Source organism: Seriola dumerili, unplaced genomic scaffold (genome assembly GCF_002260705.1).
Source record: "Seriola dumerili isolate Sdu_G_001 unplaced genomic scaffold, Sdu_1.0 BDQW01000533.1, whole genome shotgun sequence".
Taxonomy (NCBI): Eukaryota; Metazoa; Chordata; class Actinopteri; order Carangiformes; family Carangidae; genus Seriola; species Seriola dumerili.
This window is the reverse complement of record NW_019174788.1, coordinates 614,568-638,767: the sequence shown is the minus strand read 5'-3', so window position 1 is coordinate 638,767 and position 24,200 is coordinate 614,568. Positions and strand designations below refer to the sequence as shown.

The 24,200-nt window shown below is 38.0% G+C and overlaps 2 protein-coding genes across 4 annotated transcripts; both read left to right on the top strand.

The window, feature by feature from the left end:
* The first annotated feature begins 88 nt into the window (after positions 1 to 88).
* On the top strand, positions 89 to 2,764 carry LOC111235814 (integumentary mucin C.1-like). The gene is made up of 5 exons (XM_022764375.1): positions 89 to 158; positions 432 to 591; positions 788 to 882; positions 1,133 to 1,234; positions 1,622 to 2,764. The coding sequence occupies exons 1-5, from the start codon at positions 108 to 110 to the stop codon at positions 1,859 to 1,861; spliced, it is 648 nt and encodes a 215-aa protein (XP_022620096.1). The 5' UTR covers positions 89 to 107; the 3' UTR covers positions 1,862 to 2,764.
* A 1,406-nt stretch (positions 2,765 to 4,170) lies between these two features.
* On the top strand, positions 4,171 to 23,981 carry inpp5b (inositol polyphosphate-5-phosphatase B). Of its 3 annotated transcripts, XM_022764313.1 has the most exons (23): positions 4,171 to 4,435; positions 5,166 to 5,246; positions 5,568 to 5,665; positions 5,816 to 5,845; positions 5,961 to 6,071; positions 7,115 to 7,258; positions 12,214 to 12,304; positions 13,684 to 13,854; positions 15,842 to 15,943; positions 16,209 to 16,323; positions 17,517 to 17,633; positions 18,353 to 18,540; positions 18,849 to 18,960; positions 19,062 to 19,171; positions 20,141 to 20,276; positions 20,556 to 20,666; positions 20,897 to 21,062; positions 21,344 to 21,579; positions 21,757 to 21,864; positions 22,392 to 22,476; positions 22,743 to 22,870; positions 22,980 to 23,091; positions 23,507 to 23,981. In XM_022764313.1, exons 1-23 carry the CDS (start codon positions 4,380 to 4,382, stop codon positions 23,614 to 23,616), a joined length of 2,718 nt encoding a protein of 905 aa, XP_022620034.1. In that variant the 5' UTR covers positions 4,171 to 4,379; the 3' UTR covers positions 23,617 to 23,981. The 3 variants fall into 3 exon arrangements, with proteins under 3 accessions (XP_022620034.1, XP_022620032.1, XP_022620033.1); XM_022764311.1 differs by lacking the exons at positions 4,171 to 4,435; positions 5,166 to 5,246; positions 5,568 to 5,665; positions 5,816 to 5,845; positions 5,961 to 6,071 and adding an exon at positions 6,573 to 6,852 and having other exon boundaries at positions 23,507 to 23,973; XM_022764312.1 differs by lacking the exons at positions 4,171 to 4,435; positions 5,166 to 5,246; positions 5,568 to 5,665; ... (1 more) ...; positions 5,961 to 6,071; positions 7,115 to 7,258 and adding an exon at positions 8,592 to 8,674 and having other exon boundaries at positions 23,507 to 23,969.
* Positions 23,982 to 24,200: the final 219 nt, after the last annotated feature.

The window sequence follows — 24,200 nt, the reverse complement described above, 5'->3', positions numbered from 1 at the left end:
TTTGCATATTTCCATTTAGTCTCTCATTTTCATCATGTACCCATCTTCTCTCTCAAACACAGATTTACTGCCCCTCATTCGTCTGTAACTATTCAGACTGCTACACAATGTACACCAATCAGAGTGCCACCAAATGTGCTGCTAGTGCCTACTGTCAGGTAGGGAGGCAAATGACACTGACAAAAACCCTTTGAACCATCTAACTAAAGTATGTGATGCATTATGGCCTTGAGAAATTATGATAAAGTGTCCTAAAATGTACGGCAAATTAACTGTGTTAGTAATCCAAAGAAGCAACTGAGCATTCAAAAGATGGAGTGGTAAGTCAATACGTTAGATGTTATTATGATGGTCAGTGATATTTATAGAAAAAAGAAAAGGCAAAGCAAATTAAAACATGTCTACTATTGTCTGATTCTGCATTGTATCAGCTGATAAGGCAGGTGGACATGTCCTACAATGCTAGCTGCAGCACCCCTTGTGCTGATAAGTGCGTCAACAACACTCAGATAGACTGCGCTGTGGCCTGCTGCAATTCTACTGGCTGCCTCAATACCACTTTTGAATCGATGATGATGACAACAACCACAGGTAAACAGACGCATCTTTCACATCTCACATCTTCCTGTTTCATGACTCTGTTATATCATCCTCATACTGTCCTTACAAATGGTTATGTTCTATTTCATCTTATGAGTTGTGACTGCATGTTTACAAGCAAGCTCCTTTAGTCTGAAGTTTGCAATTTTTAAAAAATATTTTCACTCTTTTCTTTGCGTGATTTTAGTAAGTGCAACCACCTCAGCAAGAACAACAACAACAGCAACGACAACAACAACCACACCAGTCAGTACAACGACTGCCACCAGTCCAGCAAACAATGTAAGGACAAAAGGCTGCATGTGTGAGCGTGTGCTGCTGTGGTAATATGGATATGAATATTTGTATATAATGTTTACTTTTAAACTATTCCCAGTGTTTAACTGCCTGAAAATTATTTAAAATTTTAATAGCGTATAAAACAAGATTTTTTTTTTTTTTTTAAACAGTTGGTCAAACACTGGAAGCCAGGTCTGGTGTTGGATTAGTACCATCCTCTCTCCTATGTTGTTTTTTTTTCTTTTCTTTTAAGGAAAACAAATGTCATCAAGGTGTATGTGTTGGCGCAACTTGCTACACAGCTTTTAAAGATGCAGCGCTCCAAATATGCAAGTCCTCTGAGCAACACTGTCAGGTAAGAACTGCAAAAAATAACAACAAGATTCTCCAAATTCAACATCTTAACACAAGTGTCACCAACACATAAATGTTGATATAATACAATTCTAGCAAGACTACATACTGAATTCCTAAATGTAAGATTCATTAAAATGTTTAACCCCCTGGAGTCCAGCTTCATATTGATTAATATTTGATGACTTTCAGTGCATTCATTTTTGTCTTTGTTTAAACTCTCCCCAAGTTATGTCACTATAAATGAAAGTTCTCAGTGAATTCACAGATGAATAGACAGACTCCAGAGGGTTTTAAGCAACATTTGAATATCTCAGTCTCATGAATAGACTTTTAACCTCTCATAGGTCCTCCACTGTTCTTTCTCACTCAACTATTGCCTTTGCAGCTTAAAAAGGAGACCAAAGACTCCATGTTGAAATGGACAGCAGGTTGCATCGGTAACTGTTCAGGCCAAACCTCATGCGAGGCTGATACAAAACCTCCATGTTATCTAGAGTGCTGCAACGCCACTGTGACGTCTTGCCTACGGTTGAATGTCCCCTCTTTCGCCACAAGAGGTCCTTATATTCACACAGAATTGGTTGCTTGCTTACTTTGCCTTCTTGCCATCACTTTAATGCTGTGATTGGTTGAGTATGAGCTCGCTCAGTTGCTGTGTGGGTCATTAGGTAACCAGAGATTTGTGTAACTTCCACTCCCTCCGGTAATAAAGCTTAGCTGTGCAGAGGTTAACACTACTTAATTTACACTCATTTATCTCAGTGATATTCATATGTGGTGGTAATGTATATATGTATGGAATTATGTAAAGCTTCAGCTACAATGTTGATATTATTTCTTGTTTAATTAAAGCTTCCCAATTACATTTTATCTCTGTTTCAAGACCAATGAAAAGTGGCTTTGAACAGTATTTCTAGATTAAAAAATACATCAACTTCAGGAATTCAGAAAATGCAAGTTTCTTGTCTTCATAATTGACAAAATAAACCAAACCAAACTTTATTCTCAGTGAAGGTTTAAGAAATGATATTGAATTTGTTAAACACCTTGTAATTTGTTTTAGCCATGACCTTACCCATAACTGTGATTGAATTCAGGTGCTGTCTTCTTAAAAAAGGCCAACAGCAGTTTTTGTTTGTGCCTTCCCACTTTCAACAGACTGTAGACAAATTTTAATTCTGGATGGGTGAGTGAGCCTCAACACAACAACATCTGTTAACGTGGATAAATGTTTTATTACCAAAACCTCCCCCTAGATTATCATCTCTTTAAACCATTGTGAGAGTAACGCAGCTATGACTCTATATGCACTTTATGAAACACAAACGTTTGCTGAAGCATCTCTGTAGATTTAATCATATTAAAATGTGTGATTCTGTACTTTGTCTACTTTTTGTCTAATATTTTTGTGAATTGTGAATTATATATCTTTATGGTTTACAAATTATATTTTTGGTATAAGGTGTCATGTACATGTTAAATGAAATCAGAATGGTGTCAGTTTATTCTAGTTTTGTGTCCTGTAAAATATGATGATAGTGCCTAAAGAAATAAATCTAATAAAATATGCTTGATGACTCCTAATTTGTTTAGGCCAATCTTTGCCATAGAGTGGGGTGAAAGGTGATGGCATATCTCAGGTCTCATAGTTGTAAAAGGCCCACAATAATACTAATAGGATTATTTTTATTATAGTGTATGAGGTCCAGCCTATTTTGGTGTAGCCCACTTTTCTTTAACCTTAAGCTTTAATTAAGTGATTCCTCACATTTTTCTAAGAATTTCTATGGCTACCTTTACTCAAGTAAAGTAAAATTTTGATGTATCTATCTATCTATCTATCTATCTATCTATCTATCTATCTATCTATCTATCTATCTATCTATCTATCTATCTATCTATCTATCTATCTATTTTTTTTATCTATTTGCTACAGTTCACTGGGGATTATTGTACTTTTTACTCCACTTTGATAGCTAGAGGTACAGTTAGTCTATTATGGTTATAAAGAATAAACAGTCTAATAATGTCACATATGGCCATATGATCATCAGTCACATATTTTTTTGTAGAATCGGTACTTTTACTTTCTCTACTTTTACTCAAGTATGAAAATTAATGCAGGACTTATAGTTAGCCTATAACTGAGTAGGCATATTTAAACGTTGTTGTATTTCTACTTTTAATTAGGTAAATGATTTGACTCTTCCACCACTACCAGACAGCTGATGTGAACAAATCCCATGGCCAAATACAACTGCTATAAAAGCAAGGTTTAGGCCAAGAGGAATGCAGAAAATTGGATATTCTGTCCCTTTAACAGTAAATGTCTGCCTGCATGGCAGCTGAACTCCTGTACAATAACCAATTGATATTAACTTATTGCAGATTGTATATGTCTGCCAACGAGTAGTAATAAGAAACTGAAAAAATATTATTTTATGTTTATTATTTGTTTGTTTTTTTAAATAGGCCTACTGGCTGATTTATTGTTATCAGATTTTTTTAAAATCCCAAATATCAATTTCAGCCTCAAAATATTTATTAAAAAATGATATTCAAAATGATTTTAAAAAATGAAATAAAATACATAAAATGAAAATATACAACTGGGAAGTACTGAACAACAAATCTGACATATAAATCCAACACAGCCCAATTATTTTACGTTGAATAAATGTATTAATGGTGGGTTTCCCCTCTAACAAAAGACCGTTTTAGGCCTATTGACCTGATGGCTCATCAATACTCATGGAAAGCTTTGATATAACTTTGTGAACGTACGGATTCGGGCCTATTGTAGGACATAATCCTCTTTGGATCATTGCCCTGAGGCCTAATCCAAACCAAAGTGAGTTGATGACAGCCCAGATGTGACGTCACACCGGGGGCACAGAGCGATTCTGAATCAGTGCGTGGCAGACCGGGCCGGGCTGGGCCAGCAGCGGAGGAACGGGAGAGGAACATCTGGATCGAAAGGGAATAATGTCGGATTACAGGGGGCTCCTCGAGCGTCTCTCCTCCTGCTGTTCACTTGGCTTTCTCTTGAGAGAGAAATAAATAGGCTACTCGAAATTCCTCCGGGTATTTTTGAACGAGAAAAGCGTGGGGCAGAAACTGTCAAGAAGGAATCTGCCTTCACCATGGATCAGTCCGTCGCAATCCAAGAAACTTTGGAGAGGGAAGAAAACTGCATCATAGTATCCTTTGCGACTCGCATGCGCTTGTTTATGGATCATCAGTGTTTAAAATGTAATATTACCAGACTCCAACTAAGTTTAACTAACACGACTCCGCTGAAGAATATCAGAGTCCGCAGAGAGGCCTGTAAGATTAAAGATCTGCTACATGGTCGACATCTCTCTGAATAAAAATAACTATGTTACTTATATTGTGATTTAAAACAAAACAACATTTAAGACGTATAGTTCTCAGCAATAGAAGCAGAGCAGGTTTTGTCGGGTGTGACTACTTAAGGATATGGTCCAACTTTTGTAGTAAGACCTTTCTTCCACAAGATGGCAACTCTGTGTCACCAGCTTAGCTGCTTCTCGGCAGTGTTGGGAGAAGAATACTCCAGTCCAGTATTTATAATGTTGCTAAGGTCAAAGTTTATATGTATCATTGGGAAAAATTTTTTCATTTATGTAGTTTCATCCACATCAATGTATCATATTTTGTAAGCTAATTATATGGTTTGTATGTAAAATACAAACAGCTATTAGATTAGAGGTTGAGTAAAAACTCCAATATTTCCCTGTGAAATATAGTGCAATTAATATTAAACAGTTTCAGTGTTGTTCCCATTGTAGCCAAAAAAAAATTAAATAAAAAAATAGTTGAAATGAGAGCAAGGTGATATTTCCTGGCAAAGTGTTAAAGAAAGTCATTAACATATTCCCACTATACCCTTAACCAAGTTGTAATCATGCTGTCCAATGTGATGTCCTCTTTGATAATATTACAGAGAGCAGATTGCTGGGATTGGTTGAGTCTTCAGAAGAACATGGGTGAGTTTTAACACAAAGTTCATTATTGAACAAAATACTCGTATTCACGGGCTCACAATATAATTTATTAAGGAGTGGGTTTGACAACATTATGCAGTCCATAGCAACACCACACATTGGCCTTGAAAATGACCACAGAGATGCATCAAATTGTCTGACACAGTAACCATACAGTATGTAAATGTCCAGTCCTCTTTTCCCCTTTGATGAAATACACAGTTGATTCAGAATTTTGATTAAAATGAATCAAATGTCATTTAAAAATAGAAATAATAATAACATATTTTAATTTTAATCATCATTAAAATGTCTGTTTTTTAGACTCTTTATTTATACTCATCGAAGGATGGCCATTACTGCTGATGATGTGTCACTGGAGGACATCATACCCATCTCCCTTGACTTTGCTGTTGTGGAGGGTGAGCAGCTTTCATATGTTTAACATAATCAAAAGTAGACTGGCCGTAAGGTTCAGAGCACCAAAATAACAGTTGTTTCCTGTGAATAATGGTATGACACTAACTTCTCTGAAATGCCCTGACATACTTCTCATGCTGCACTTTTTGTAGTTTCCTCACCAGAGGAACTTGCAGTTGTGGGTGAGTTGCCCTTATTACATATATTTTAATATTAAGCAGCAGTACATAAGAAAGTAAAACAAAAAAGATAAATAAATAACTTTTTTTTTTTTCTGTGTTCTTCATCTGATTCTAGGGGCTGATACCAGGGTGAGAATGAGCTACCAGGAAGAAGCATTAGAGCTCAGACTTCCTTTTGGGTCTCATTCGCGGCTCTTTCTCAGCGAGGTCAACAGGGCCTGGAGTGGTAGGTCAGCCCTCAGAGACATTGGTGACACGCTTACATAACACCCAGCAGTCATTGCTTTTTATTCAAGGTTCTCACAGCCTTTGAAAAATCAATGTGTGAAGTATCTAGGAAACCAGCTCAGCCAGTCTTCAGTTGCCTTGAGGATACATTGTCTCAAACGAACAAACAAAAAAAAACAATTTATTCTTACATTTTGACATTAGATTACTGAAAAATGAATTTAAAAAAAAAACAGAAATAAAAACCCAAATGCATTTGTTAGATTCTGTTGATTGGCTCACACCAATTTTACAACTACAAATTGTTGCTGTCCCTTCAACTGGCTGTCACTAGTGTGCATGACGTAAAAGGGATCGGTACAGAGAGAGAAGGGGTGGAGCTTGAATGTTGTACTCTGTGTCTAGTTTGTTTCTTTAACAACCAGCAAAAGGACAAGATGAAAACAGTTTTAAAAGGACTTCTTCGTCATCACTTCTCTTGAACTGCTTTTTACTTTTTGCCTCCTGTTCATCTGGATGGAAGAGGCCAGCTGTCGGGTTGACAGACAGTCTGCTTTGTTAGGGATGTGTCACTTTCGCCACTGGCTCACTATTTTTCACAGTGGAAGCCCCACGTGAGCATTTACGGAGACTACTATGTTGTTTTCATTAAATTTTTTTGCGGTACTTGTAAGATGAGCCACAGAGGCTTTTAATCTGGTGAGGGATACCAGTGATGGAAAGATTAGATGACCTGGTGCCAGTTGTTGTTAAAAGGAAGAGTGTGAGAAATGATAAAGGTAAGCAAGTATAAGTGAGATTCCTTCTATTTAAAGAAGTCTAAGTGTGGAGGTGGTCTTACAAACTAGGAGAACAGTTCATTGTATGGACAAGATCCATGTGTAAGAGCAAGAAATAGAAAGATGTTGCTTAAGAATGCTCCTATTTCTTTAACACTAGTGGAGTCGATTCTTTCTTACACCATGAATCTTACAATTGCTGTTGTTTATCCTAACTTAGCCTACTTTAATTATCTTGCTCTCTCTGTCTATCTTTCTTCAGATGTTTGCAAGTCTCCCACACAGGTACCCAAGTTTCAGTGGATCAACAAGTACCACAAAACCACTAAAGGCCAGGGAGTTGTCAAACAGGCCCTTGCACCCCTCAGCACAACACTCAGTAAACTCAATCAGCACCGGAAAACAGGTTTGTCATCTAATTTCTGTTTGTAGAAGTTCACAGCTGGCATTTGCGTCCAATAAGCTTCATTTATTTGGAACCGGTCGACCAGCATTCATGCAGTGGGTTGACAGAACAACAATGTTCTTTATCTCTACAGCGCTTTTGTTCTTTTTCTGCCAGTAGATAACCTCACACAGATAAAAGTCTACATCAGAGGGTTGCATCGTAAAATTACAAGTTTTGCAAGTGTCACTTCCTTTGAATGCAATCGTCACAGCCTGTGTATGAGCTGTAAGAAATTTACACATAACAGGCTGACAGTTTGAGATGTCATAGCAGAAAAGACACCAACTAATAACTTTAATTATGGCTCCATTCCATTCAAATGTCTCAGTACGCCATGACAGTGAGCCAGCATGCACAATATCAGGGTAATAGGCCTAGCAGACCTACTAACATTATGAAGTATGTAAACAATTAAACTTTACTTCTGATGCACCTTATAAGGTGCTTAACAGGGGCACATAAGATGCTTTAACATAAAACAATTTCAGAGAATGGTCAAACATGGAGAATAGAAACAAAGCTTAAAAGCTTTTTTAAAATGTCCAAGCTGATCTGGTACTGAGGGGGAGTTTGTTCCCCTCAGTACCTTTTTTTGAGCTTAAACAAAAGCATGGCTCCCCTCTTTTGTGTTGAGCTTGGACTGTGGAACATTTGGATGCCAGGTCTTAGGGGTCTTGGTTCAGAAAAAGGAGTTAACAATCAAATATATATATATATATAAGGGCCCAACAATGGAGGGTTTTTTTTTTTAAATTAATGTACCAACTATTTATTAAGAAATTAAATAGTATGCACAGAATAGGCTCCCTTATAAAAAACAGCAACAAGAATCCATGTCTAATCTCTGAAGGTTGTGCCATCAAATGTACAATTTGCATGCTTATTATGTAAACATAAATGTTTGTGTAATTTGAAATACAGATTTCACGCATTATGTTCGTGCATGCTGGGAGCCATGCTGTAAAACATACACTGTATAAAGTGAGTGAATGTTCATATGCAAACTACACCACATATTTCATGAATATGACCCTTACAAAGTGGTTTAATTGTTTTTTTATGGGACACTGCAGGTCATGTTTTTTTTTACTTTTAGTGCCAGACTTATTTCATAATTCATTTGTCTTCTTGAAATGCATGAGCTTAATTCCCAATGCAATACTAATGTGATGTGCGGTAGAATTTCCCGGTTGCCCTTTGTGCATAGTAGTTTGCAGGTTATTTTGTCAGCTTCCTATCTCTGCAGTAGCGGAAGGTAAACTCCTCCTACAATAACGCTAGCATGGGCAGGTCTAACACAGACTGGACATTGCTCTTCTGCACAGAATGCGTGGGAGCGGTGCAGGGAGATGTCTAAGGTGATGAGAGACTCTGGTATGAAAAATATTCCTTACATTTGTTGATTATATTGAGGTGCCGAAAAGAAAACTCCATCGCATAGATCCGTGGCATTGATTCTGCCCCGTCAAACTAGCTAGCTTACTAGCTAATGCTAGCGAGTAGTAGTAGTTCTTATTTCAAAGAGGCTAACTTTAGCCGGATTTGCTAGAGGGCCAGCTTTCGTTAGGCGGAGTAATGATAAGGATTAGCAATAGTATCACCAATGTTATCTTCTGTTGCCACATTATCAAGCTGTCTTTAGTGTTAGCTCATAGAGTTAGACGGTTGAAACGCAGTTTAAGGCTAACGTCGGTCTCTGCTTAATAATAATATTCATGTTAGTGGTCGCTATGACAGAAAATGAGTCACCTGTTGTGGTTGGTGTTGGAGTAACGTTTTACACTGACACAGAATTGTATCATACATTGAGACACTGTTTATGTTCTGCTACTTTGGCTATTGCCTGTTTCCAAATACCCTCTGTCGCTTGCGCCTCATCCTCTTGGCTAACTTTGCCGGTTGGCTTCAAATCAGTTGTCTGTAAACTTTCCTGCGACGCCTCTCTATGAGATAAAGGTGCTGACTGTCTGTTTTGCCTTCACCTGTGAGAAAGACCTTCTCTTTTCCTTCAGTGCCAGTGCGATCCAAGTGTTGTCTTAAGGCAAGAAGAGTTGTTTCTTTTAATTTACTGTAGATCTACAATAGAGAATTTAGAGAAATCACAAAACTGGTTCCTCTGCAGGTAACTATTTATGGTTGAAGATCATGAAGGGAAGTTGTGCAACTTTGAACTTTGTGCAGTTGTGGTTAAAAAGCTGTGACGGTTTTAAAACGGAAGAGTCTGAGACCTGAACAACTTGGCATTTATGCAGAATTACGATCAACCGCAGATAAAAAAGCTATTGGTGTATTGCAGCTAATTGCAGCTAGTCAGACATGCAACTCCCTCCTCAGGGGTTGAAAGTTTAGTTAAGCTCATTACTAAAGCATGTGCAGGAATGTAAAACATGCAATGTAATAACTAAACTACTCACACACAGGACCCTAGTGGACTAAGGGCCTCACTCTGGCAGATTGAAATTCTCAACATTAGTGGGCAGCTTTAATGTGGAAAAAAAAAGCAATGCCAAAAAGCTATCTGCTGCACTTTTCAGCAAGACTGACATATTGTAGCATGTAGGGCAGCAATCAATGATTATTTTTCATCAATTCATCATTTTTATTTTCATTTCATAATTTTCATTGATTAATCAATTAATTAACAAGTCCCTTAAGTCCACAGTGATGTCATTAAATTGCTTGTTTTGTCTCAGCAGAAGCTCAAAATCTTAATATATCAAGGTTATTATCACCAAAGTCAAAGAAAAGCAGCAGTTTTTGTAGTTGGAAGCAGAGAATGCTTTTTTTTGCATAAATATTGTCTTAAATGTTTATTCAGTTATCAAAATAGTTGCAAAAGAAATTTGTTTGGTTTTTGTGATTAAAACTACTTTGTGCATTTAAATCAAGCTGCAGATTTTGTTTTAATTCGTGTTTTGCAAGTTCACTCTATTTTTATGACAAGAATCTCAGTATTATACACTTTATAGTGTTTCATTACTGTTCTGCATTTTCCAGATACAGTTAAGTTCACTGGGAAAACTTAAGAAATCTTGTATGATCTTATGTTGTATATCACCTTTGATCCACCTGGTGTTCAAAGCTTAGAACCAACACTGTAAATTTGCCATATTATAAGGTTATTGATGCAAACTGTTAAATAGGAAAGAACTCATCTCCAATGGGTTATGGTTTATCATTTCAGCCCTTGAAGTTTAGAGGTTAGGGCTATTAATACTCATGGTTTCCGTTTTTATTTTTTTTTTTCATATGCTAACTCAGAAAACTCTTGAGTCAATTTCACAGTGACGTGCTTTTTCTTTGTGTTCATAATGAGATTTTCACCTTCTTAACTGTAGCATTTCTAAAGTAAACTCTTCTAAAGTCATTTCACAGTTTGCTGGAAGTTTTCTCTGTCACACAAAGGGCCATCTTTTCCTGTTCACACAAACATCAGCATCACTGATTTTGAATTAAAACGTCAATAGATCCTCATGGGGATTTTTTTTAAAATGGTGCTTATAGTTCATCTTATCTAGCCTAATCTTTTTTTGATTCTTGTTTCATTCAAATAGTGTATGACACATTTGCTTTCTCTCAGAATTTGGTACACAGGTCACAACTTGTTTTCTTAGTAAAGTCAGAGTGATGAGAAATTTCCTTTGTTAGTGCAGCTAATAATGTTGACCTCCAGCTGTGGAAACACTGATAAAAGCTGTTTCACTCACAGTTTAGTGCTGGGTTAGACACAGCTATAAGAAAAATCATACCTTTTGAAAATTATGCTGTTTGGATTAGCCAAGCTTTGTCCGTTTAGATCAGACTTGCTTTGACTTTAATTTGGGGTTTTATTACCTATCTGCTTTATTCCCTTCAGTGACCTTGTTTTGAAAGTGGTTGTATAATGTTATAGTAGTTTGGCACAGTAGTTAGTAGTTATAGATTTATTGTTTATTTGTTTTTACGCTGGGTTGTTTTTTTTAACTGTGTGATATGTTGTGTGCATGTGTTCTATTGTGTGCAATGTGTTCTTTTTAACTTACATGCATCAACCAGGAGTAGCACTCCTAATTTCATTGTATTTTGAATACAATGACAATAAAGGCTTTCTATTCTATTTCTATTCTATTCTACTAGCACTGTTGATATCCCCGCCCAGTAAGGTAATGTGGATGGGATGCCATGGGATTATTGTGTTGCACACAAACACATCAGAATAACACAAACACTAGAATGTTTTGTACCTTTTGGGTACTAAAGTAGTGCTGTTGGTCAGGTGCACTCTTAATGTAGCCTGCCATAACTTTGTAGAGTTTAATTTCCTGCTCAAAGAACCTGGCTTTCCCTTTCAGAGGAGCCAGCTGTGTTCCCTGCCAAGCTGCAGAAGACAGGGGCCATGCTGTCTCATACTTCACACTCGCCTATTAAAGCCAGCTACTTGGGATGCAGTAACTGTAACCAACTGCAAAAGACAGCCTCATTCGATTGACCACAACAACTGAGCCCTGATTTGGCACTTTTATGATTGACTTGTGTGTTACTGTGCGTTTTTGTTTTATTCTCTGTCATAATTAGCTTTAATTTATTATCCATATTAGTTATTAAAAGACTGAAATATGGGTTTGCTCAGGGCTAGGTACTTCCTCATTAGAGTTGAGCTAGGCTGTCAATACTAAGGGCAGATTTTAAGATAATGTCAATTGGAAGGACTCCCAGTAGCTGGCAGGACACAGTGACATTAAGTTTTAACTGACAACCTACAAACAAAATGTTAATTTTTCATTAAAAAAGTGCAGGTGTTTTTCAGGCATTGTGGAGAGCTGTGCTATAATGCCACGGTTTCCCTTTATGCTCTGTGCTTTATCATTGTAAACAATTAAACTAAACAGACTTTTTTATTAATCCTCCTTTTCTCTCCTGCTCTTTCCAAACAGAGAAATCATCCGACAAAAAGGGAAGTTTAGAAGGGGAGAAAGGTTCCAACAGTGGCACACAGAAGTCCAAAGTGTGTTCTAGCCCGGAGAGGTAAAGCCTTTTTATTGAAGCTAGAATATTCTGCTGCTAAAGTGGAAGTTCTGTCATTTCTTGGTGGATTACCACCACCTGTAGATCACTGGAAAAGTGGGAAACCATTGGCAAGAACGTGTATCGCATCACCCGTGTATTTATGAACAAACACAGCAGGGACCTGTTCACAAATGCATTGCTCGATAGTGCTACCAAAACTCCATAGGGGTACCTTTTAATATTACTCAAGTAAAAGTATTAAAGTAACCATTTTGAAGACTAATCTGAGTAAAACCTAAAACATTTACTGTTTAGTCAGCAATGCCTGACTGATGCACTGCAAACACACAGCAATGTTGTAAAATATCCAGGGATTTTTTTTTTTAATCAGCCTTCACCACCCGAGTCCTCAAGGGACTAAGAAATTTATCAAACAAGGGAGCCATGACAATAGCACCCTATACTGCAAACTTGCACCAAGTTAAGAAATTCACTTAATGGTATTTCAAATGCAGGAAAGTGTGAGATCAAATTTGCTTCACTTGAATGGCCTGCTTTTGTAACTCAACGGTTACTGTTACGACCAACATGCCATCATGACTATAACCATTTCAGAATAATGTGTCCGACAGACATTTCTTCCTTCAGCTTAGTGATGTCTTACAGTATAGACCATGTTTAACTTATCCACAAACTAAATATTGCTTCATCAGGAAAAATTATTTTGAAGTTTAAAAGAATAAAAAGCAGAATTACTGTTATTTAAGTACTTCTTTCCACCAGGTTTACAACAGGTACTGTCTGCGTGCCTGGCAGCAGGTTGATGATGAGTGTTTAATTTATTTAAAGTTGTTAAGGTCTAAAATGCAAATTTGTGCAGTTCAGTTGTTTAACCTGTAAGCCACTGCTGCCGCTCTTGGAATGAATGCCTACTTGTATATTCTAAGGTGGGGTTTCGTTACTGTATATTCCTGGAAGATTACAGGGCCCAGGCATATTACATTTCTTCCTCTCCCCTCAGTCTCATTCCATATTGACAACATGGAAATAAAGTTTCACCACAAAGCCTGGGTTTATGATCTACTGTATATTACACTGTTAGTCTGGAGTAGAGTGTAATGTCTCTGCTATGCTATAATTTTATATCTAGCTTTTAGGAGAGGTATTACTAGATGCAACTAGGTCAGAGCGTATCCTGGATGCCAAGCGGCAACCAGACATTGGTAGCTGAATAAAAAAATCTAAACAACTCAGACCAAACATGCAGTTTATGATCATCCTGATACTTGTCCCCTATGAAATCACACCAGCATGACAAAATGATCTGGTTTCTATCTTGGTCTGTCTCCACTCATCCCAACACCCAACTGTTATTTTCTCTCTCTCCTGGTGTGCAGTCAGGGCATCTCAAGTCGAGACGACCGGAATGACCTGGTGCGCTCGTCCAGCCACACCCCGTCTAACAAAGCTCAGATACTGGCCATGCCGCAGTTCAACCTGCGTGACAACCTTATCAAGTGTGAGCTCCTGAAGAATGAGGACATTTACACTTACCTGGAGAACTTCAGGTATGTAACTCTCAACTTCTTATTGTGTCTGCATTGCTGTGTACATTTGTAAATGTACATTGTGTACATGCCTGGGCAATAGAGGTAGATCTAGGTGATCTTAATATATTTCAATATCACATCAGTATCAACGTAGCAAATCAATGCTTCCTTGATATCAATTTTTAATTTCCCCTGATACTTGGCTGGGGCTATAGGTGCTTTATACACTATTGAATCTATAGAAGTGTGATATGATCCTTCACTCATCATTTTTCTCAGCCTGAAACATATTCTAATATTCTAAAACTGTGAATATAGGAGGCATGTCAAGTTATTTATTTATCCATTTATTTCTTTATTTATATTTTAATTTTGTTGTCTAGATTTTCAATCGTATACAGTTGGGTCAAGCTGTACTGAAATAGCTTAAGATTTGATGTGAAGACGGTTTGCGCTGAAACAGTGTGAGCACACTAACTGCAAGTGCAGTTTGGATCCTAGAAATGTTATGTAAAAAGAATGAGTCAACATCTGTGGGTTTGTATTTCTCTGTACTTAGCTGTTTGCTAAAATAAGCACCACTTTCTCAGGGGCTGTCTAGAAATGCACCAACCTAGTAGGTTAACATACTGTAGCTTATGTTTTTGCTCTGCATCTCATTTCTTATTGATTGGGGGTATTAATGTCCTTGAAACTTTTATTAAGGTTATTTTTTTCTTTTGTTTTGCTGATTTCGGCATCATAGTTTTAGTTATTAACCACACTGCCTCCTGTTGGTAGCTCTCTCTATATATACAGTATATGTCAAGAAGTTCCTATGTTACAGTCTAAGCCCTGCTCCTTTCTGTGTGGAGTTTGTGTGTTGCCACAGGCTTCCCCTTGGGAGCTGTGCTTGTCTCCCACAGACCAGCAATGGAGCTTAGGTTAATTGGGAACTGTCTGTGAGGTGTGAGACTGAATGTGTGTTGTGTTAGTCATGTGACTGACTCACAACCGCCCTGAGGTGTTTCCTTACCTTTTGCTCCAAGCATGCTGGGAAATCTCCTGTCCCTGTATAACCCTGAGAAGAAATAAATAGGTTTTATAAGATATACAAATAAAGACAAAGATATACAAAAGCCTGTGCAGAATTTGTTTAGTCAAAAACCTAATGAATATTTTGAACATACATTTGCAAATGACCTACTTGTTGGGTCTGCTGATTGGTCTATAAATTGTTGCCTGTACCAGAAAAAGCAGATATACAGAAAAGGTTAAATAGTGTTGGGACACGTGAATTGTCTGCTTTCATGTCATATTACACTACAGACTGAGAATGTACTGAATAGCCATGCTGATGTGCCGATTAAGAAAAAAGCAGCAGTCTAAGTTTTTTTTTTTGTATAAAGACAGCTTCAGAATCTTTCTAGGCAGCTGAGGTGGAGGCCATTGGGGCACTCTGTTGTATGGTGTGATGGCTGTCAGCACAAAGTAAAGAGCTGTGCTGTTCCTGTGCATGAGCAGAGCGGCAGCTGCCTGAAGGTCAGAGGGGGCGGTGGCTATTGAATGGACGGAAGCCGGTTTCAATCTGGACCTGCAGAATAAATCTCATTGGGGATGTAAATCATAAGGGCAGGGCCCTCTCACCATCTCTCACAATTGAAGTGCCCTACAGCAAGGCATGGTCAGCAGATAAGACTGTTTTATTCGCTGCTAGCTCTTTGCCCTGTATACAACTCCTAGGTGTAACAGTGTGTGAGTGCAAATGAAGAGGAACATCGCTTAAAAAGAGCAGCTGTCCTCTTTCAACCTTCAGAAAATGAAATTTCAGGACATGAGTGAGAGAGTGCTGCAGTAAAACAGCAAGGCATCGGCTTCATATATATTGAGGTCATTGTTTCACTATTTTAGTCTCCCAGATGTAAACTGGAAATCACAGAAAAGACACAGATTTTGCTAGTCAGCAATTGTTCAAACACACTGTAACTCTTTATTCCTCTCCTCATCTCTCCTCATTCTGTGTTAGCTTTTTCCTTGGCACGTACAATGTGAATGGACAGACACCAAAGGAGAGCCTCAGTCCTTGGCTGAGCTGCACTCCCGACCCTCCTGACATGTACTGCGTGGGGTAAGTCAGATTCCCCCTGCTGGAGAATAGCTGTGCAATTCTCCACTTAATCCCATTACACAGACAGACATATACTGCTCAAACCTCTGACAGATGTATGCAACCATTGATCCTGTTTTAAGTAGGAGAACATGCCCACCCACAGATTCAGCACTGTGTGTCCACTAATCCTGCCTACGTTTCACTTTACTACTTTGGTGTCAAAGAGTGGAAAAAGTGTGAATCAAACAAGAAGTTTTTACCAGAAGTTTGTCCTCCCTTGTAGTTTCCAGGAGCTCGACCTCAGCAAAGAGGCTTTCTTCTTCAATGACACCCCCAAAGAGCTGGAGTGGACAAAGGCTGTGTCCAAGGCCTTGCATCCAGATGCCAAGTATGCCTTAGTAAGGAAACCTTTTTTCTGGACCTGTGAATTTTATTGTCCAGTCCACTGTATTCTGTCTTCACACGGTGAGCTTTTTTTTTTTAACATGGAAGCTAATAGCAGATTCATCGCTACACTTAAATATATGAAGTATATTTTCACGAAACTGATTGTGTTTGAAATGTTTATTTAACAGTTAAATGTGAGGAACCTTGTGCACTTTCTTTCTATGGCCAGCGTACTTATAGTCTACATAACACTCTACCATCACATTACATGGATTATATCACTGGAAGTTTGATGAGCTTAGTCAGGCCTTACTTTTTGGTCTTTTCCTCTTCTCCTTATTCACTTTCATCTACTTGCTTTTTCTGTGTGCTGACTTTAGATTATTAGGTTCCTTTTTTCTTGGCTTGGCTGCTTTCTTTTAGTCATCTTTGGGCTTACAGGATGTCACGGAGCTAGTATAATGACATGTCATTTCCTCATCTAGTGTGAGTGCTCTGACTACAGCAAACTTGGCTGCTCTGTAACTGGCACTTTACAGCTCAGCAACCTGAAAAATAAATGTTCTTGTAGGACTGACAGCGAGGCTTATCGAACTATTTTGATTTCTCCCACGCACATCTACTTCATAATTCTTGGATGTTCTTTTCTCCCTTTGTTTTCCTTTAGATAAGACAGTGGGTGCAACTATTCGTATTCAACTGTACATATTGTTATTGTTCCACATTGTTGCAGTTGAAAAACAATTATGATGCTGATATAAGCAGCAAAAATCTGCATTAAAGCCCCTTTGAGTCTATAGCATGCTGCTGACTGAAATGTGTCCGCGGGGATGTGCAATCTCAGGGTTATTATATTATATTTTAACATGGGTGTGATCAGTCGATCATGATAGGACCAAAATAGTCACACACAGTTGGAAGAGAATGAAATAGTTGTAATGTGTAACATTTACAAAATAGACAGCTTGCCCGAACTTTTAATTATGGTGTTAATTGCGAAATGAAAAATGAGTTTAAATTTGTAACAGAATGAAACCCAACCATCTTCATCTTCAGCGGTGGTTGGCAGTGTCGCTGTTCAGTCTCTGTTTCACCCCTAAACAAAATATTCAGCAAATTGGCATGCTACATTATTTTGTGAGATGTTGTGATCTTCCCATTTACTGTATAAACCGATGTGTTGTTTATTTGTCCTCTGCTAAAGGTGAAGTTGGTGCGTCTGGTGGGCATCATGCTGCTCTTCTATGTGAAGAAGGAGCATGCAGAGTTCATCTCTGATGTGGAGGCTGAGACTGTGGGCACTGGCATAATGGGAAGGATGGTAAGGACTGATTCTGCAGGACTTATTCTTTCATACACTGGTTCATGTAGGTTTACTGGTATCATGTTAAGATATTACATTACAAACACAAGCAGAAAGCAGAAAAACATGACAGTGTTGTTTCATTGAAATAAAAACTGCAGGCAAATAGCACTAAATAAGGTGATATTATGCTGAACGTTACTGCTATGATGCTGAAAATTCAGATGGACTGCCACCAGTAAATGAATGCAACACAAACTGTGAAATACACAGAAAAATGCAAAACAAGCCAAACCAGTGTTGTACCTCTAACCCTTTCTGGTTCCTCCTTTGGATTGTTCGCTACAGAGCTTATTCATCTATTGAGCACTACATCCAGCAACTCCAATCTTATTCGTCACTGTTGCAGAACAAGTTATTCTTGTCTCCTATAGAGCTATACATACCTAGCAGCCCCTGCAGTTTGGAGCAGATGGCTGGCTGGTGACCACTGAGGACTCAGTCCTTTCCTTTCCTTTAATGAGAGACTGATTTATGTTCTGAACCAAGAACCAACTGAGACATTTCAAGTGTCAATGTCTTTGCATAATATTGGATTACTGTCAAGCAGAGGTGCACATATAACTGCATATAATCTAAATCAACTTTTTTTTTTCTTCTGAATCTTTTTGCCAGCACTTGTTACATTATTCTGACTGAATTTCTCTCTCCTCTTTCAATCTCTCACTGATTCACAGGGAAACAAGGGGGCTGTGGCAATCCGTTTTCGCTTCCACAACTCTGATATCTGTGTGGTCAATTCTCACCTAGCTGCCCACATTGAAGAATATGAGAGACGTAATCAAGACTACAAGGATATTTGCAGCCGTCTACAATTTCGACAGCTTGATCCCACCCAGCCTCCTCTCATTATCATGAAGCACGAGTACGAACCATTAATATATATATAAATACACACACACACACACACACACACACACACACACACACACACACATATATAGAGAAGAGTCACAGTGCGATTCAAATGGATTTATGAACTATTGGTATTGGTATTATACCATTACACCAATGAAAACACTTAGCTATCCTAACTAAAATAAAATCCTGCAAAGCTTTCTTCAATCCAGCCATTTTACATTCAGGATTAGTGTGTTATAGTTGTAGTTGCTGTGTGTTTCAAATTCTCATTCATTGTCTGTTCCTCTGTTTTCTCTGTGCTTCCTTCATTAGTGTGGTTTTATGGATTGGAGATCTCAACTACAGAATCAGTGACCTTGACGTTGACAATGTGAAGGAGCTAATCAGCAAGAAGGACTTTGAAACACTGCACAGTTATGATCAGGTAGTATCAAGAATGGTCCCCCTTCTCACTATTTAAATAGTCTTTATTCATGGTTCGTGGTTACGAAGTGGTGATACTTACCTTCTGCATATGGTCCTCAGCTCAAGAGGCAGATTGACGAGAAGGCTGTGTTTGTTGGCTTTGTGGAGGGTGAGATTGATTTCCAGCCCACCTACAAATATGACACCGGCTCTGACAAGTGGGATACGAGGTAATCTCATATAAAGGCCTGACTGTGAATAGCAGAAAGGAACATATTCAGTCAGGAAATCATTCTTTGGTGATTCAATTACACTCATAATTGAAATAAGCATAAATGTAGAAAGAAGCGTCTTGTACTCCAATAATGAAACTACCACATTTTTTTTGCAACACGCATAGCAATTCAGTTCATCCCAGAAATGTTTCACTGTTTAGATACTTCCATCTTTGTCCTCCATTGTTTATTGCTTTATGGAAGCTTTCTAGGATACAAACAAACAAACATCTCCCCATTTACAAAGTGGCCGGCCTTTGAATGGGGAAACACCTTTGTGTGTGTATCTATATATATATATATATATATATATATATATATGTATGTTCTGCTATTCTGCTAAGTTAAAACAACTTTGCTAATCAGATGTTTTCTTGAAGTATTCACAAAAAGATAGCCATGAGAGTATACCACAGTAGCATTATGAGAGAAATGTGGAGTTCAGGGAGGGAAACCGATACTGTGACGTAAATGCATATATAACGCAAAGGGGACATGTTCATTCATTATTTGGACTCTGCTCTGTAGCAGTGTTTAAACCTTTTTTTTTTTTTAAACCTGTTTTACCTGGTAAGCATGTGAATGGGATTCTTAAATTCAATTAGAAAACTACAACAAATTTAATTTGCTTTGGTGGAGCAAATCAGTAAAGCTGGCCAGGTTTTTGCGCTGTTAATTAACATTATTAATAAACATGCCTCACAGTTACTGTGGCCCTAGATCACAGGTGACGTGTTGTGTGGTATTTTCTGCTGTCACACCTACTGATAAGAGAATTTCCCTTCAGGGATCATATCATTAACTTTTGTAAAATATGTACAAATACACTGAAATAGAGATGCAATTTGCCTTTAATACTTTGTATAATAAAAGACATAACAAACATACTTGAGAATAAACATTTGTTATTACTTCTGCATTCAGTGAGAAATGTCGCGTTCCTGCGTGGTGTGACCGTATCCTGTGGAGAGGGAAAAATGTAGTGCAAGAACATTATCAGAGTCACATGGCTCTGAAGACCAGTGACCACAAACCAGTCAGTTCCCTGCTTGTCACTGGGGTAAGTGCATCAGCATTTTTAACAGACTTCATCTTTAATTTTTTTTCTTTTTCATTTGGTTTATTTTGGTTAGATACCTGCATGAAAGTTTGAAAATGAATGGGACTACGATGAGAAGTCAGTGAAAAGTACATGAAGATTTGACTTTGTCTGCTCACGTCTTTTTTTTTTTTTTTTTTTTAAAGACTGGGTCACTGCAGTATTATTTATTAGTTATATAATACATGTGTATGCTTTATTGTTTCCTTACCTCTGACTTCCTCCTATATATTCATTTAGATCAAGAGACTAAATGCTGAGGCTTATAAGAAGACCTTTGAAGAGATTGTACGCAATATTGACAAAATGGAGAATGAGTGTATTCCGTCTGTATCCTTGTCCGAGCGTGAGGTAAATTTTCCTGTCACTTTCAGTCCTGTTATATTGTAATGGGATCATTGTACATTACATTGCCATCTCATTATGTTGCGTTGATGAATTCACTAAGTAAACCACCACTAATGGAGCTGTATATTGATCTTGGGCCCTGGGCCTGATGCAGATAATTAAAGGATACAATTACATGCCATAGAGAAGATTTTTTTTTTCATCTTGTCATGCATCCTTTCCTCTTCTTCCAGTTCCACTTTAAGGATGTGAAGTTCATGCAGCACCAAGCAGAGACATTGAGCCTCTTTAATGATGGCCAGGTCCCATGTCAGTTTGAGTTTATCCAGAAGCCAAACGAGCCCACATACTGCAAGCCCTGGCTCACAGCCAACCCCCCCAAAGGCTTCATTGCTCAGGGTGAGTAGCATGGTCACAGTTTCATCCAGGAGCCACAGATTTCATCTTAATAAAGCATCAAAGTCCTGCCTTTAGATTTTACAAATTGTTAAGTACACCATAAGCTGAAGTTAAATTGCTTAGAATGAGAGATTTTCATTGACACTTGAATTGGCTTTTGTCTTGCACGATGAAATTTCTTTGCAGATTATGGATGTCTTGTTGATTTATAAATCCTCAAATTTATTATAATTTGTGAGTCAGTTGAGTCATCCCTATGTGCATCTGTCCCCAACATCTAGGTGCTTCTGTGGACATTGAGCTCGAGGTTTTTGTAAACCGCTCGACAGCACCTGAACTTAACTCTGGCAAGCAACAGATCGAAGACATCCTGGTGCTCCACTTGGAGCGCGGCAAGGACTATTTCATCTCTGTGACAGGAAACTACCTGCCCAGCTGCTATGGCACCTCCATCTATTCATTGTGTCACCTGAGGGAGCCCATCCAGGACATGCCGCAAGAGACTCTTCATAAACTGGTTAGTGCTCACAAATGAAGAGCAGGGACAGCATCCTTAAAATACCTCTTCCGCATTCAAGGTTGTCTTACAGGCTACAGCATATTTCTTTTATAACTTTGCAGATTTGCTATTAAACACAGTCTTGTCCATTTTCACTAAATTTCTTCTCTTTGCTCTGTGTGTGCTCAACATCAGGCGGAGATGTCTGGAGATGAGAATGCAGCAAACACTGAAAAGCCTCTAGACATTCCTAAAGAACTCTGGATGATGGTGGATCACTTGTTCCGTAATGCAATAAAACAGGTCAGAGAATCTGATGGTGATGCTAATGTTTTGGTGCCGTAATAAAATAAAAAAAACACTATAATCCTATTTAGTTAATGTTTGGCAGTTTTCTTGTTGGCAGGTTCATATTCTTAAAGTGAGTTATGTAACTCCTGACCACCTGCCAAGTTTATGAGCCTTTCCTATAAGGACAAATAAGTGAAAGTTGCTACATGACAGGAATTAAGCAAAAAAGTTTCTCATTTTTCTTGAGGCTACAAAGACAATGGTATGACTCAGTATTTGTGCCTGCCAGCCAAGTAGCTTTGTAGACCCTCTGCATTGATTTGGTGAGGGGAATTAATCTTGATTTATAAAGGACTTGATTCAGGTAGTTTAAACATGGGAATTTTTATTAAATCAAAAGTTCATTGCAGCTCCACTACGCCTCAAAACATAAGAACATTTTCTTCAGCCCAAGTGAACCTGTTTGTAATTTAACTGCTTGAAATTACTGCTCTCTTTGGGAAATGAAAGATTCAATATGCGTTGTCTTCTATTTGCAGGAAGACATATTTCAGCAACCAGGGCTCCGGAGTGAATTTGCAGAAATAAGGGATTGCCTTGACACTGGCATGCCAGATTCTCTTCGTATCCTTGAAAACAATTCCCATCATAACCTTTAGTGGAAAAAATATTATTTAATTTCATTGAAAATTAGAAAAAGTAACAGCGCGTAGTCCAAAGATATTATTTGTTGTTTTGGCATTGTACCCTAGTACACTGGGTTTGAAATGAATCAATGATGGAGGTCACAGAGTTGACTTTAAACTTGGAGGCTTTTTAGTGGATGAACACTGTAGGAATTATCACATCCAGCTCCCCAGGATTATGTCTTTAACTCTATTGACCTGCAGCGGGAAGTAACCACTCAGTGGCAGAGGCCTTGCTCCTCTTCCTTGATGCCCTCCCAGAACCTGTGGTTGCCTACTCCTTTTACCAGCAGTGCCTAGAAAGCTGTTCCAATGCCAGTCAGTGTGAGAAAGTGAGTGAGGCAGCCAGCAGTTAATCATGATCAATCTATTCCAAGATTTGTTAAATTATAAAAGCCAATCTCTTGCTTTTTTGATGTAACATTAACATTTTGCCTGCAGGTTATTTCCATGCTACCTCAGTGCCATCAAAATGTGTTCAACTATTTAGCTGCCTTCCTCCGTGAGCTGTTGAAGAATTCTGCTAGCAATCGATTAGATATCAACATCTTGGGTAAGAAAAGGAAGCAGGTTGCTCTTAAGTGTCTTTCATTTGTGTACTTGTTATTATTAGCTGTTGCTTTGTGCTTCAGTCAGCATGTTGAGTAAGTGAAGAGAAAGTAAGGAATAGAGCCAAGTCTGTTAGTCTGTTTTCAGTAATCTTTTCGTTCTGTGCTGGTTCTGTAAGAGCAAATGCTCGCCCAACCTGGCCTGTGTAAATAAAGTTTAAATACAGAATAAATTATTGGAACAGGAATTATTGCAACATCTAGAATCCTTTGTTCATTATATTGAATAGATCACCTTGTCATACCTTGAAACATACAAAAAATGAAACTCCTAATAAAGATAGTACAACATTAAGACCTAAGAAAAGGAACCCTTTGTTATACTATGCAATATGAATAATTTATTGTCTTTCTGTGTAGCCACCATTTTTGCCTCTTTGCTCCTGAGATCACCTACGAAGCAGGATCTTGCAGAAAAGAGGAAGACTCAGGAGTTCTTTCAGCACTTCCTCATCCAAGGCTCCTCCTAGATGGAGGACTTCTTCCTCTTGTCCTTCATGCTGAAGCTGAACACTAAAAAATGTACAGTCCAGTATTTGAACAGCAATTATTTCTTATATTCTTATGTGGGTCTTTGTATCGATATAGTATTACTTAAAGTGGCAGTTCTTATCTGATATTAGTTTGTTTGAAAGCAACGTTTGTGATCTGTCAATGAACAGAGTTTATTGTATTTCGCTGAGCATCTGTAGAGACCTAATAATTTTTAATGTATGTATATTTTATTTAAAAAAAAATAGTTTGTATTTTGATGTTTCTGATCTCAATTGCATATTGTTTTATATATAAAACTGTTGGAAACAAGTTGTGTGTCACTGGTGATTCCCCCCCCATCCCCAAATTATTTCATTTTCAGTCCATGTTATCAATCACAGGCAAAGAAATAAACACTAAATTAATGTTTAGTTTTCTCATCATGTGTCTGTGGATGCCCTCCTCATTTAATCCCATTTGCCACATAGGAAGTTAAAAAGTTGTTATATCTTCAGAAAGAATAATGTTTTCATGTTTTACTTTAGCTTTATTAATGATTTTTAATTTCCCATAATACATC

Excerpts from the sequence above, each read along its gene's own strand:
- LOC111235814 (XM_022764375.1), top strand. The coding sequence starts at position 108 with ATGTACACCAATCAGAGTGCCACCAAATGTGCTGCTAGTGCCTACTGT. Across the intron at positions 592-787 it reads GATGATGACAACAACCACAG|TAAGTGCAACCACCTCAGCA; the intron begins GTAAACAGACGC and ends GCGTGATTTTAG. Across the intron at positions 1,235-1,621 it reads CCTCTGAGCAACACTGTCAG|CTTAAAAAGGAGACCAAAGA; the intron begins GTAAGAACTGCA and ends TTGCCTTTGCAG.
- inpp5b (XM_022764313.1), top strand. The coding sequence starts at position 4,380 with ATGGATCAGTCCGTCGCAATCCAAGAAACTTTGGAGAGGGAAGAAAAC. Across the intron at positions 5,247-5,567 it reads GAGTCTTCAGAAGAACATGG|ACTCTTTATTTATACTCATC; the intron begins GTGAGTTTTAAC and ends TCTGTTTTTTAG. Across the intron at positions 5,666-5,815 it reads TGACTTTGCTGTTGTGGAGG|TTTCCTCACCAGAGGAACTT; the intron begins GTGAGCAGCTTT and ends CACTTTTTGTAG.